This window comes from Buteo buteo, chromosome 29 (genome assembly GCF_964188355.1).
Source record: "Buteo buteo chromosome 29, bButBut1.hap1.1, whole genome shotgun sequence".
Classification (NCBI taxonomy): domain Eukaryota; kingdom Metazoa; phylum Chordata; class Aves; order Accipitriformes; family Accipitridae; genus Buteo; species Buteo buteo.
Genome location: NC_134199.1, coordinates 2,394,327 through 2,407,521, shown reverse-complemented (window position 1 = coordinate 2,407,521; position 13,195 = coordinate 2,394,327). Strand labels below are relative to the sequence as shown.

Genomic DNA, 13,195 nt, shown 5'->3' with positions numbered 1-13,195 from the left:
CAATTTCCCTCTTGGAAAAGAGTCAACAGCTAAAGTGAACAGTCTTATTTTTTTAACTTTGACTCTGAAGTGGCATCTTCTTGTAAAGCCAAAGATGAAGAGACTGCCATAATTAATAAAGAAAAACCAACTTCTGTTTGGAACCACTGCATTTTTATTTTGTACTATAAATAGAATTCCCCTCTATTTCCCATTCCCTTACACAAGTAAATGAAACGTGTAGCTGCATGTAATTCCATCCAGTAAAATACCAGCACAAATGGCTTTTAACCATGAGGTAAGCTAACTGTGTTTCGAAGGCACTCTGCGCTTGGTTACAGTTGCATGCTTTACACTACCCTCTTGTGTTTGGCAATACTGCCATCTCTTCACGCACTTCTTGGTGACCTCTGTGGTGTATGAATGCTCCTCCTGGATCTACAGCTGACGCCATCAAATTACATCTGCTTCACTCTTCCCCAGCAGCATAGGCACACAGGTGAACAAAATGATGGTGTTTAGGTATTAATGTGGTGATACTGAATTGAGATGTGTAGCACACCTTTGTTTTTACAGAGCTGGTTTTCTCAGAGGACGATCCCATCATTTAGTCAGTTGTCCACGATGAAACTGTCTGGCTTACCAACATGCAGCTGACGTAACCAGCTCCTGCTGGTCACCTTGGAGTCATCTTGACCTTCGGTCTCTCTAATGACTGCTGTATACAGCTTTTTATGCGACTGCGTGAGTATATGTTGAGGAAACTGCAGGTTCTACTGTGTCTTTGGACTTCAGGTACTTCACTGTCCTAAGGCTTATTGTCTTGTTCTTTGTTACGTTGAGTGATTAGGTAGGGATGAAGAGGGGGAGAAGGTTTTGCTGTAGTCCTGACAAACGTGTTTTCCACTACTGGTGGTGCTTTTCTGCAGTGTATGGCAGCAAGCAGTGTAGCTTCGTAGCATGGCTGGGGCAGAGGCTCTAGCATTTTGGAAGATGCAAAGGAGGGCAAGGATTTGCAGTGATCTGGTAGTCTAACAAGTGGTGCAGCTCTGACTAGCTGCTCTTCAGAAAAAGTTTCTAAAGTGGAGGGAGCGCTGTGTAATTACTTCCAGACACCAAAACTGCCAACTCCTGGATCGACATCTCCTTGTTGAGGTAACTGTTGTACTGAGCCATGGTTAGCCTTCCACTCTTCAAGGCATCCTCAATTGAGAACTCTCTACCAGACTTCCTGTCAAGGATCACAGATGATTCCCCGTTGGGACCCTTTATTGAGATTTCCTCCCAGTCACATTCCTGACTCTTCAGTTTGACAAACAGGCTCCATTCGATGAGGCCAAATACATGAGCTTCCTCTGGAGACATTTCTTTTCCTGTATCGGGGTCAATGACCACAATGGAGCGCCTCAGGTGGTTCTCTCTTTGTTCCCTCTTGATAGCCACTGTCTTGAGGCGATTCTGGAGTTGCTCGATCTCTGCATCTTTTTCTCTGGATAACTGCTTCAGATCATCTAACTCTCTTTCCAAAGCTTGGAATCTGGAGTCCAGGTTTATTCCACTGTCCACGTGGGTGATGTTTCTCAAATCCCGAGCTTCTGTTGCTGTGAGTTCAATCTCTGATTGCAGTCTCCTTGTTTCCATCAGCAGGTTCTGTTTCTCAAGGTGTAGTTTGTGGTTTTCCTCCCTTAGTAAGTCTAGTTCCTTTGATGACTTGGAGTTGTTGAATTCCACCTCGGACAGCCTCGTTTCAAGGCAGTTGATATCTGCATCTAGCTCCCTCTTACGCCTGCTTTCTTCCTCCAGATTGCTCTTCAGCTTTTGAATCTCGTACTCCGTGTCTCCTTTGTCCACTTGGACACTCTCTGAAAAGACCACTTTCTCTTTGACCTCCATCTTCTCCAAAGAAAGGAGCTTCTTTCTCAGGGCTTCTAGTTCAGTTTGCAAGACTTGTCTCCGGTGCTTCTCTTCTTCTAGCTCCAGCTTGAGGAGGGAGTGCTCCTTCTCTTGCTGGGGATCTTGCTGAAGGATCACTTTCTGTTTCACAGTCACTCGTTCTGTTGTCTCCCTCTCCTGTTCTTCCAACTCATTCAACCTAATCTTCAGCCTCTGCACCTCCAGTTCAGCCTCTCTGCGGGCCTGTCTCTCTTTCTCAAGTTCTTCTAGCTGACGCTCTAACTCAGACCTCCTCCTCTGCAGCTTGCGGAGTTCTTCACGGAGGCAATCAATTTGCTTCAGCTCACTCTCAATGCTCTGAGAGAAGGAGTTGACTTCAGCTTTCAAGGCAGGATCTTGCTCATACTTCACTACTTCCTGTTGGACCACTTTCTCCTTCACCTGGGAAAGTTCTTCCTCCTTCTCTCTTACTTTCTCTTCTTGGAGTAGCCGCTCCCTCTCCAGGTCAATGTGCTTCATCTGTTCATCTGCTAGCTGCACTCTCAGAGACTCTACCTCCTCTCTAGTCTTGGGGTCTTCCCGAAACTGCAGAATTTCTTGAACAACTTCCTTCGTATGCACTTGAGGTTTGGTATCTTTCAAAGCTTGTATCTCTTGTTTCAGCTGGTAGATCTCAAGGTCAGCTCTTTCAATTGCTCCTGTCCTCTCTATGATTTCCTCCCGGAGTCGCTGTAGCTCCTTTTCAGTTTCTGGATCATTCTTGTACTTAATGACCTCCTTAATGACTTCTTTGACTTCTACCAGTGGCCCTCTGTTCCTCAGAGCAGCCAGCTCATTCTGGCAGCTCTTCAGCTGTTCGTCACCACCTCGGTATCCCCTCTCTTGCTCTACCAGCTCCAAACGAAGGTTGGCAACTTCATTTTCAGCCTTGGGGTCTGGGCGCACAATCTCACGCACTTTCTCCTGGACAACCACCTTGGCATTCTCTTCCTCCAGAAGCTGGATCTTCCTGAGCAGCTCAGCCTTTTCCCGCTCATTGGAACGACCCTTGGACTTCTCATCTTCGTACTGGCGCCGGAGCTCATTCACCTCTCTTTCAATGGCTAAGTCTTTCTCTACCTTCAGCACCTCCTTGACGGTAATTTTGCCCTCGGCGATGGCCCGTTCCTTCTCAAGACGTTTGAGCTTGTCCTGGAGGAAGCTGAGCTCTTCCTCGTGCTTCTGCCGAAGGGCGCTCTCCCTCAGCTTACTCTCTTGCAACATCCGGAATTCCATCTCCAGCTGGGGATCGTTCTGCAGCTTCAGCACCTCCTTCTCCGTTACCTTCTCCTGCTCTTTGTTCTTCTCACTAGACAGCACAGCAATTTGTTGGCGTAAAAGGATGACTTCATTCTCTCTGGTTCCTTCCTGCCTCCTGAGCTCTTCCAATTCTTCTTTGAGCTTCAGGATTTCATCAGCTTGAGCCTTATCTTGTTCAATACGCAGTACCTCTTTCACTATATATTCCTGCCCTCCTTCCCTCTTCTCATGCTCCAAAACACGCAGCCTGATTTTAAGAGCCTCCAGCTCATCCTGGAGCACCTGGTTCTTGCGCTGCTCTTCTGCTAGGTTTTGCTGCAGCTTGTGGAAGCTCTCCTCCAGCTGCGGGTCAGGCACTTTCTTCAGCAGTTCTTTCTTAATGACAGTTTCTTGGGGCTTCTGGTTTTGCAGGTGGACAATGTTGTTCTGAATGGCTTTGATCTCTGCTTCTAGTTGTTGCCGACGCTGAGTCTCATCCTCAAGCTCTTTCTTCAACTTCCAGACTTCTTCCACGGGCCTTATGGATTTTTTGGTCTGGACAAAGTCTTGTGTCACTTGAACCTCTGGTTGCTGTTGTTGAAAAAAGAATGTGTAGTCAAAAAAACCCCCAATAATCATACTTTTGGTGCTTACTTTCAGTGCCTCCTGTGACAAAATGACAGGAGGATGTTGAGCTTGGTTAATGGAGGTTGCCTATTGCAAATGCTGAACAGGGGTTATTTCCAAACAGGCTGCTCTTGAACTGCTCTGTGGATTCCCACCCTGAGAAATGCTTTCTGTGGTGCCTGTTGCTGTCAAAACAAAGCTTTTACCCATGAGTGATGCTAATTCTGGCATGGGTTTGGCAAAAGAAGTGTTAAAAATTATGTGGAGCTTCCTAGGGTGAAGGAGTGGGAGATGGGACTGGGAAACACAGAGGTGTTGTCTATCTGATTTAAGTGTCTGCTGATTAATGATTTGGGGGGCATGATACACTAGCTAGATTTGTTTCCAGTTCAACTTGTAGTAGCAAAGGCACACATGTATATTATTTACGCGACTGTCCTTTCAGTATCACATTGCTCATGGTGATCGCTTACCTGCCGCAGGAGGCTCTGAGCGAACTCCAGATTCTGCAGCCTCTGTTTGTTCACAGCATTTACTTCGGTGAACTTGGCTGCCAGAACAGCTTCCTATGGAACAAAAATGCGTTGAGAAGAGGTGGTGGAACCAGGGGTGCTTGGTCAAGACTCGCTGAATAGAAACAACAGGCCCTAAAGAAGTAACCCTGGGTGCTCTTCTGAAACCCTTCGACAGCAGTGATCTGCCAAACTATGGGGGAGGAAGAGCAATTCTCATGCACACACACTCTCTCATGGTCATACTGTACGTTTCCTACTCAAGATATGCAAAAGGGGATGCAGCCGAGGAAGAACTGAGTGGACACTTCTGGCTGCCTGCCTGCCTTGATAGGCAGGGTGAGTTTGAGGCAGGTAGCAAAGAGATCCTGCATAAATAAGTAGCTTGTGGCCTGCTCTTGCTGTACGTATTTCTATCTAGCATGCGGTCTTTGGCGGTGAAATTTCACTCTCTGTTTGAAAGTCTTAGGAGGGGAAAAATTTCAGGGTTTTGGCTTTTCTTCCCCTGTTCCCCTTTCAGAAGGGAAGCGCTAAATCCAGTATTTGCCCTCTCATTCTGGCCAGCCTAGTCCAAAAAAATTGATAGGTTAAGAATGATGAAAAATCCCTTCCTCCTCTGATTCTCTGCCCGCCTCTGCAGTCCCCTCTGGGACCTAGTTCACTGACAGTAAATATAACTGCAAAATCCCCATTGGTCCCATAAGCTGTCATCTGCTTTAGCTTGCTCTAGGCCACCCCTTGTTTACCTCCTCTTTCACTTTCGCGGCTGGAGACTGGAGTCTGGGCTTCTTGCTCATGTACCCATTCCGGCCATTCTCTAGGTCAAGGATGGACCGTAGCTTCTCTGCTTCCAACTCATAGTCCTGTGGGAAGACGTTCCCAGGAGGAAGGTGAGATTACTGGCTCCCCTTCATGCACAGGTCCCTCCTAAATCCTGCCGTTAATGACTTCTTCCCTTGACCTGTGTTTTAGGCAAGTTGCTAAGGTTGGTGGGACCTGGAGCACTGTTGGCAGGATCTCGCAGGAGGTTCTGAGTCAGGTACTGCCCTGTGACCATGACTTTTGAGTTACCTTACCAATGCTGGGCTTGGAGTGGAAACCCTCCTTTCACAGACAATAAATCAGCCAGTTGCCATGCTAATGGCCACAGATGTCGATGTTAGAGTAGGTACAACCTGGCTTTAGCTCATCAGTTGACTGAGCAAGGGCATGAGGCTTTCTTTATGTGGCTTCTTGTAGGATGTAAGTGATTCTGCCCCTCTACTCTGCTCTGTTGAGACCCCCCCAGAGTACTGCATTCAGCTCTGGGGTCCTCAGTACAAGAAAGATATGGACCTGTTGGAGCAGGTCTAGAGGCGGCCACAAAAATGGTCAGAGGGATGGAACTCCTCTTTTATGAGGATAGGCTTGGGGTTGTTCAGCCTGGAGAAGAGAAGGCTCTGGGGAGACCTTATAGCAGCCTTTCAGTACTTCAAGGGGGCTTGCAAGAAAGATGGGGACAGACTTCTTAGCAGGGCCTGTTGCAATAGGACAAGGGGTAATGGTTTTAAACTAAAAGAGGGCAGATTCAGACTAGATATAAGGAAGAATTTTTTTACGAGGGTGGTGAAACACTGGCACAGGTTGCCCAGAGAGGTGGTCGATGCCCCATCCCTAGAAATATTCAAGGTCAGGTTGGATGGGGCTCTGAGCAACCTGAATCTAGTTGAAAATGTCCCTGCTCATTGCAGAGGGGTTTGACTAGACGACCTTTAAAGGTCCCTTCCAACCCAAACTATTCTATGTTTTTATGTTAGTTCTCCCGCTGGCAGAATTGCAGTCCTTACCTTCACTGCCTGCTGGTATTGCTGAGCTGTGGCAGAGATCTTCTGCACCTCCTGTTCCTTGCTTGCAATGTCATTGAGGAGCGCCTGGCATACACAGAAATACATGTCAAAGGGAACACAAAATCCAAACACATCGTTCAGCCTTTTTGAGGGTTGCCATTAAAACTACAACACAGAATTACAACCTTCCTGAGCTGCCCTGCTATGTGTAAACAAGGCACAGGTAGGATAGTGGGACCTTACACTGTAAAAAATAAATAAAGCTAATAAGTATTTATATTTTTCTGTTTTATGTTCAGGAGCTATCTAAGTTCTATTCCTTATCTTTTAGTGTTGTTTCTTCTCCTCTCCCTGTGGAGCCTAGGGCGCTCTCAAAAAGAATTACCGCTTGGTTCTTCAGCTTCATTTCCACTTGCTGGATGTTGTCAGTCTCCTGTGGCTCGTAGTTAGGTATGTTGCACAGGAACTGGTTGACTTTGTCGTAGTTGGTGCGGTAGTTGGAATAGGCACTTTTTGCTTTCTGCAGGGTCTGCGTCCTGTAGGGGAAATCAGCTCAGCTTCAGTACTATCACATCTCTTGTGTCTTCTGCAAACGCCTCTTAACCCATCCCCGCTTCCCTTGCTCCCTAAAGACACAGATTTGAGCCAGGGTTGTTCTCTTGCCAAAGTCCCCATCTCTGTTGCAAGAACACTTAAATCCTAAAGGCTGCCCAGATCTACCCAGCCAGTGTATGCCAGGAACACCTCTCTCTTCCTCCTTAACCGTCCCTGGAAGCCCTTCTGCAACTTGCTCATTCCCATGATGGTGTTAGGCCTCTTCCAGATTCAGTGTGGTTCCAAATCTACTGTAAATATCCAAGCTCTCCAGGCTGGTCCAGTTCTAGCTAGATCCTATCCTCTGTCTTACCGGTGGTCAATTTGCTTGCTGAGGTTGTTGAAGCGCTGGTTGAGTTTGTAGAGCTCGGCTTCCTGCCGTTCAATGTCAGGGCAGTGCTCCTGGAACTTGCTGGCCAGGGTGTTGGAGCACGTCTTCGTCCTTTGCAAATTCTGCTCTGCTTCATTGAGTAGGAACCTTTTGGACTGGAGCTCAGTGCCCATGGCCTGTGGAAAAAAGTAGGATAGAGGGATTCTCTGGGGTTGCACACGTGCCAGGCTTTTGTCACTGTTTCACATCAACTCCAGCTGTTGCACTGGAGCTGCAGAGGATGCTAAGGAATGGCTGAGTTGCAGTAGTGCTACGAGTTGTGGAGAAAAGCAAGTTAGAGGCTTGCATTGTAAGCAGAACCATCTGGGAAACCTGATGGGAAGAAAAGCTAGCTCTCGCTCCCTTCTCCACCTGTTAACCTTTAAAAGCAAGCATACTCCGTGCAAAATATTTGATGCTCCTCGTGCAAGCCTTAAACCCTGTTCCTACCAGTGCAACAACTCCAGAAGGAGCTATGAAAGCTTTTGCATGCTAGTCTGAACTTGGAGACTTGATGGAAAAGCTGAAGGACAGAAAATTCTGGCCTAGCCAGTTCTTGGTCTTTCTATAGCAGAAGGATTGCCAATATTGGTTGGTAGCTTTCCCTAGCAGTAACTGTTCTCAAAGCCTTGCTAGGTCCATCTCTTTCAAGTATCAGGCCTCTGCATTGCTTTTCCCAGCCCATTTTATCCTTCACTTCTCCATTAGTCTTTTCGTCAAATCACAAGCATTCAACTGGCATTTGATTCCTGGTTTGGGGATGGGAATGGCTTGCATTTAAAGTAGGTGGGGATCACTGCAGTTAATGTGAGATCTCATTTCCAGCTGGGGGAGGCCATCCCTTTACCAACTGATTCAGGCTTGTGAGCTGAGCAGCAATTACCCCAGCTTTTGGAAAGTGGTTTTGTATGTGGAACATGTCAATAGGGTAGAAAACTGGCTGGAGAAAACACTCACCAGCAGCTCTTCTTTCTTACGGTCTACCACCCGCAAATCCTCTGGTACAGTGTCATCTGTGACCAGTTTGTTCTCATAGGTAGACAGTAGGTCTCGGCCTTGTTGGAGACTCCTCTCAAGGTGCGTGGCCACCTCAACTCTGTATGGACACAAGAGGAAAGGTGTTTAAGCACGCCTGCAACTATCTCCTGCAGGATCCTATGTTATGCCAGGCTTAAGCCATGACTTACTTCTCTTGGGCAGCACTGAGCAGCTGGACCACACGGTCGTACTTCTTGTTGGTGTTCTCCACCTTGTTCTTTACCAAGGTAGCGCTGCCAGTGTTCGGGACAGATTCGATGAAGACCTCGCACTCCTGGATCTTCCTCATCTTCTCGGGTTCAATGCGACGGACCTCATTGGTGATATTCTACAGTAGGAATAAAGCCTTTATAGCAACTGAACTAGGACCTTGTGGCTACAAAGCAGCTGACCCTTGGCTGTCCAGTGTAAGAAGGGCAGTCAGGGCTGAGGGCTTGTGTTTGATGGCAGGTGCTTTTCAGCCCTGTACAGGACAAAAGGATGTTTTCTGTTGACTTTCTGTTGACTTCTATCTCTTCTGGGGCAGGCTAGCTAGCCCTTAGCAAGAAAACTCTGGCTGGGGAGTGGTTCCCACCAGCTCTAGCTCTGCCAGAAATGTGCTGGACTCATCTGAACTGTTGGGCTCTGCAGCCTGACGGATGAATGCTTGCCTGGACATCAAAGCGCTGCAGGCAATTGGAGCAATTTGCTTTCACTTGTGGTGGCACTTGGATTTCGACACAGCCCTCAGCAGGTGATGTAACCAGGACCTGAACTTCCTCCTAAACCAAGGGAGGTTTGTGGCACAGAGCCTGGCTTAATTAGGGGTCTGAAGGAGAGGAAAGGAGCAGGATGGTACCAGCAACGGAGCCTAGCGGCACAGGCGCACAAGAAGAAACAGTGCCCCAGACCATAAGTGTTTCCCTGCTCCTTTCTGAGCTGGTGATGGTGGTGGCAAAGTTAACATCCCTGCTGTGTTTAGAATATGAGCAGGATCAAAACTTGAGGGCTCCCCTCTCTTCCTCACAGTCCACACTCTGCAGCCATCACCTTTTTCCCATTCAACCTTTCTGTGACTGAGCTGGGCCAGGAACAGGGCAAAGGCTTCGGAGGCTGCTCAAAGGGCTGCTCCCCACCTCCACTAGAAGAAGCAGCCAGCTGTAAGCATCACTCCATCCCCGCCTGCTCCTGGGTTCAGGGAATGTTTACAGCACCCAGCATACTGAGGTTCTGGAGACCCCCTGGGAGTACAGTCCCTGTACAGCACCGTCTGTCTGCTTCCACAGCCCCGTACCTTCAGGTCCTTGGAGCGCTCAGTGCTGTCCTGCACAGCCCGACTCTGCTCCAGCGGCGGACGGAGGTTTGCCGTTATTGCTTTCTCCTGCTTGTCCAGGTCGCTGTTCACTTTCTCCAGCCCTGCCAGAAGTTGGCGCCCCCGAACTGATGCAGCGTCTGGATAATGAGGGGGGACAAGGTTAAAGCTGGTTGGAAGCTGGGTCGAGGTTCAATCCCGCTGGTGAGTGCAAAACCCGCATCCCCATCCACTCCCTGAGCTTTGCCTGCTGTGACCACAGCCTGGCTGCTGTGCCCCTGCATACATCCCAACGCTGTTGTCCCCAGGACCCTTAGGAGATGGGAAGCTCTCGGTGACATCCCCCCGAAGGGCCACCACTTAAGTTGAAGGCTGCAGCAGCCCTTTTGTGCATGGGAAGGGGCAAGCCCCAAGCTTCCCTTCCAGAGGCGCACCTCCAATGCTGTCTGCCTTCAGCCCCTCGTAGCGCTGCTGGAGGGTGTTCTTGCAGTTGGCCGTCTTCTCCTTCACGGTCACGTAGTGATTGGCAATTCTGCAAAATGGGCCAGCGTGGGCATGAGGTCAGAGTCAGGCCCTCGACTGCTCTATCACCCCATCACCCATCCCGGTGCTGCTCCAGGAAGGAGGTGCAGCTCTGGAGGGGTTTGTGGGACCTGGCCCCTCGAGGCAGCCATGAAGCAAATGGGGAAGAGGCCCTTTCACCCCATGTTGGCAAAGGGGTAGAGCGGCGTCTTCACGAGGCATGAGAGCAGGGACAGCAAAGGCAGGTACCTGCCTGCTGAGGAAGGGATGGGCAGCTCCCCCCACCATAACGGCCCCCCAGAGGAGGGGGGACCTGGGTGGCTCTGAGCTGGCCCTGCTTTGCCAGGTGGGATCATGTGTGCAAGCAGGAGGGTGCAGGGAACCCTCCTGGAGGAAGCCTGAGGCTTCGAGCAGGCACAGCTTTGCTGTAGGAATCTGGGCAGGAGCCCCCCCCCATCAGTGCTGCCAGATTTGGGGGACGGGGTGGTGGTGTGCAGCACTGGTGCCATGGCCTGGGGCTGGTGAAGGCAAGGGCAAAGGCTGCCGGGGCAGCGGAAGGGTCTGGTACGGCAGGCTGGGGGACACATACTGATCCGCCAGTGCTATTGCTTCTGCGTCAGGTGGGGGGATCATGAAGCAGACCCCCGGGGCGCTGATCCTGTCTCCTGAGCTGTCTGCCACTTCCCAAATGTCTCCGCTGTTGTTCTGCAGGGTGTAGTGGGCTCCTCGGCTTATCTGGCCCTGGGGGACAGGAACCGGTCACAGCAGCAGGTCTGGAAACACCGCCCGCCCTGCTCCACGACGGCAGCCCTGGGGAGCCACGCTTGCAGGAAGGCAGGACCAGCATAAACCCCAGTCCCTTCTCTCGGCACCCTCTCGCTTCTCCAAGTGTCTGCCGCTTGCCAAATACTCGTGTGCCCGCTCCTCCCTCCCCTGAGCTGCCAGGTATGAAGCCATTCCTCCGCTTGCAACAGCCACAGCAAGCAAATTCCCACTAGGGCAGAGATGAGAAGGCGTTTCCAAGGCTGTGCTGTGGCTTTCGTTTTCGGAGAGGCAGGCAGCTGAGACAGCCAGAGCCGCTCGCTCCTCTCCGGGCCCCTGCCGCTCCCGTGGTGTCTGCTGGCTTTGCTGTCCCATCCCTTCGGTCAACTACTCAGTCCTGCAAAGACTGATACCGTGATGGTGGGATGCAGATGTGTCTGCCAGGACTCTGCCCGTGATGGTGGGGCGAGTTTCTTTGATCAGAAACATGCCCAGACATCTTCACCATCCCAGCGCAGGGAGCGTGGGAATGTGACAGAGCTGGGCTGTCGCAGCCTCCTGAAAGGTGTGTGATAGGCAGGCTGTCCGCAGGGCGGATGGAAGCTGCGTTTTCCCCAGACCCCTCCTGCACTGCTCCTCCTGAGCTGCAAAACCGGCTTTCCCACCGGGGCGAGTACGGCCTTTGCCTTGTCCCCGCTGTGGGAGACATCGCCACTTGGGCACTGGCAAAAACTTCTCCTTCCCCAGGTGCCTCTTCCATCCCCAGTGCCCCCCAAGGAGAAGGTGCCCAGCAGCACCTCAGCATAGCTTATGGGCCGAGGGAGATGTTACCTGCTCGCCTTCGTACTCGCAGAGAGCCTCCACGGGGACGGGCTGGAGCAGCGTCTCGCGGCGGTACCGCAGGGGAAGGATGTGCTGGCTGCGCTCCTGCAGGGACTTCACCACTGCCTCGTATTTGTCCAAGGCCTTCTCCTGGTCCTAGCACAGGGCAATGACAAAAACCAGTAGGGAAACATGGGGAGAACGAGCTCCCAGGCTCTCCCAGCTGGGGAAGGTCTGGGGACAAGCTCATACCAATACTTCCAGGACAGATTGCGGCTTCTCTTTTGCTTATGCTAGTGAAAATGGCTCCTGGGTCCTGCTCTGCAGCCATTGTGTTTCTACACCAAGTGCTCCTGCACTCTCCTGCCTACTTTTGCAGCGAGGCTCAGGACTGGGACTGTGGCCATGAATTGCGATGCCTTGGCACTAGCCACCAGGCGGTGACAGGCATTCCTGGGCATGTGGTCCACATCTGTGTGGCTGCGTGTTGATGGATAGCCCTGTTCCCAGCTATTAGCTCTAATTAGAGCCCTGTGAAAAGGCTCTCTATCAGTTGCTCTATTTCTAGCTGTGCAGGTGGGTATCATCTAATGTTGAGTGGGATGGAGCACACAGGAGGAGAGGGACAGCTCTCAGGAAGAGTTATCAGCTGTCCCAGGACATGTGCATCATCTGAGCCTGCTGCAGCATGCTTGGGCTTGGGCTGGGCCAGTGGCTCGGATCAGCACAGCCCTTCCCAAGCAGGCAATCTCACAGCCCGGCTCTCTGCTCTCGGCAGCACAGCAAGTTCCACAACCTCCTCTGGCAGCAGGTCTAATTATGCTCCCACCCTTAATGAGCGCTAACTCAATGAGAGAACAAATGAAAACCAGCCCAGTGAGTAATTACGTTGCTATGGGAGAGGCAATCTCTAGCTAGAGGGGAAGGAAGAGTCCAGCGAAGGCCAGGCAAAGGGAGGCAGCAGCATGGTCCTGCTCCTTTCCATGGAGAAAGCTGGGCTAGATGCCTACACCGGCAGGGATGTCCATTGGTGCCACAGGGACACTGGTTCCTGCTGTGGTCCTGCCTGCACCAGTACTCACATCCAGCTCCCGCAGGAGAGATTCAAGCTGGTATCTGTCTTTGAACTCAGGGCTGAATTTTTGGTCCAGGTCTGTGTCCACCTTCTTCAAGAGCTCCTGGGCATCCTTGGTGTCTTTCTGAAACTGCAGGAAGGCAAAGTCTCTTGTGAGAGGGGGTCCTGCTGAAACATGGAGCAGACCCACCCCAGCACCCTGGTCCTTGCACTGCCTAGAGCAGGGACAGCCACCAGGAGCTATGACGAGCATCTGGACACCCAGAAAGGAGTACATGGAGAAAGGTGAGGAATCATTATTTCCCATGCTCAGGACAGCAGAGCTAGGGGAAAGACAACCAGGGGCAGCTTATTCCATGGTCTTCTCCTGCAGAGTTGTTAAATCCCACCTTTCCCTGCCCTCAATTTTTGTTTCACTTGGACAGCATCATGCCAGTGTGTGGCGTCTCCATTGCCAGTGCCGAGGAGAAGGCAGAGCCAAGCCCTTCCACACACAAACCACCCCCCGGGGCAGTTATTCTGGCAAATACCCACAAAAGGCACTGCCTGGGCTGGGCACCATGGTTCAGCTTTGGCAACAGACTGATCACGTCGTCAACACGCCCA

The 13,195-nt window shown here is 50.9% G+C and overlaps 1 protein-coding gene across 1 annotated transcript in view; it reads right to left on the bottom strand.

The window, feature by feature from the left end:
* Nucleotides 1–131: 131 nt before the first annotated feature.
* PPL (periplakin) overlaps nucleotides 132–13,195 on the bottom strand; it is a 28,069-nt gene continuing 15,005 nt past the window's right edge. The window contains exons 10-22 of the mRNA XM_075059293.1: nucleotides 12,597–12,719; nucleotides 11,524–11,670; nucleotides 10,520–10,671; nucleotides 9,843–9,940; nucleotides 9,391–9,548; nucleotides 8,267–8,445; nucleotides 8,037–8,175; nucleotides 7,023–7,216; nucleotides 6,501–6,651; nucleotides 6,116–6,199; nucleotides 5,036–5,152; nucleotides 4,251–4,343; nucleotides 132–3,741 (exon numbers count right to left, since the gene is read on the bottom strand). Of these exons, the coding sequence (XP_074915394.1) occupies nucleotides 1,057–3,741; nucleotides 4,251–4,343; nucleotides 5,036–5,152; nucleotides 6,116–6,199; nucleotides 6,501–6,651; nucleotides 7,023–7,216; nucleotides 8,037–8,175; nucleotides 8,267–8,445; nucleotides 9,391–9,548; nucleotides 9,843–9,940; nucleotides 10,520–10,671; nucleotides 11,524–11,670; nucleotides 12,597–12,719 (4,320 nt within the window). The 3' untranslated portion in view covers nucleotides 132–1,056. The remainder of the gene's footprint in view (nucleotides 3,742–4,250; nucleotides 4,344–5,035; nucleotides 5,153–6,115; nucleotides 6,200–6,500; nucleotides 6,652–7,022; nucleotides 7,217–8,036; nucleotides 8,176–8,266; nucleotides 8,446–9,390; nucleotides 9,549–9,842; nucleotides 9,941–10,519; nucleotides 10,672–11,523; nucleotides 11,671–12,596; nucleotides 12,720–13,195) is intronic.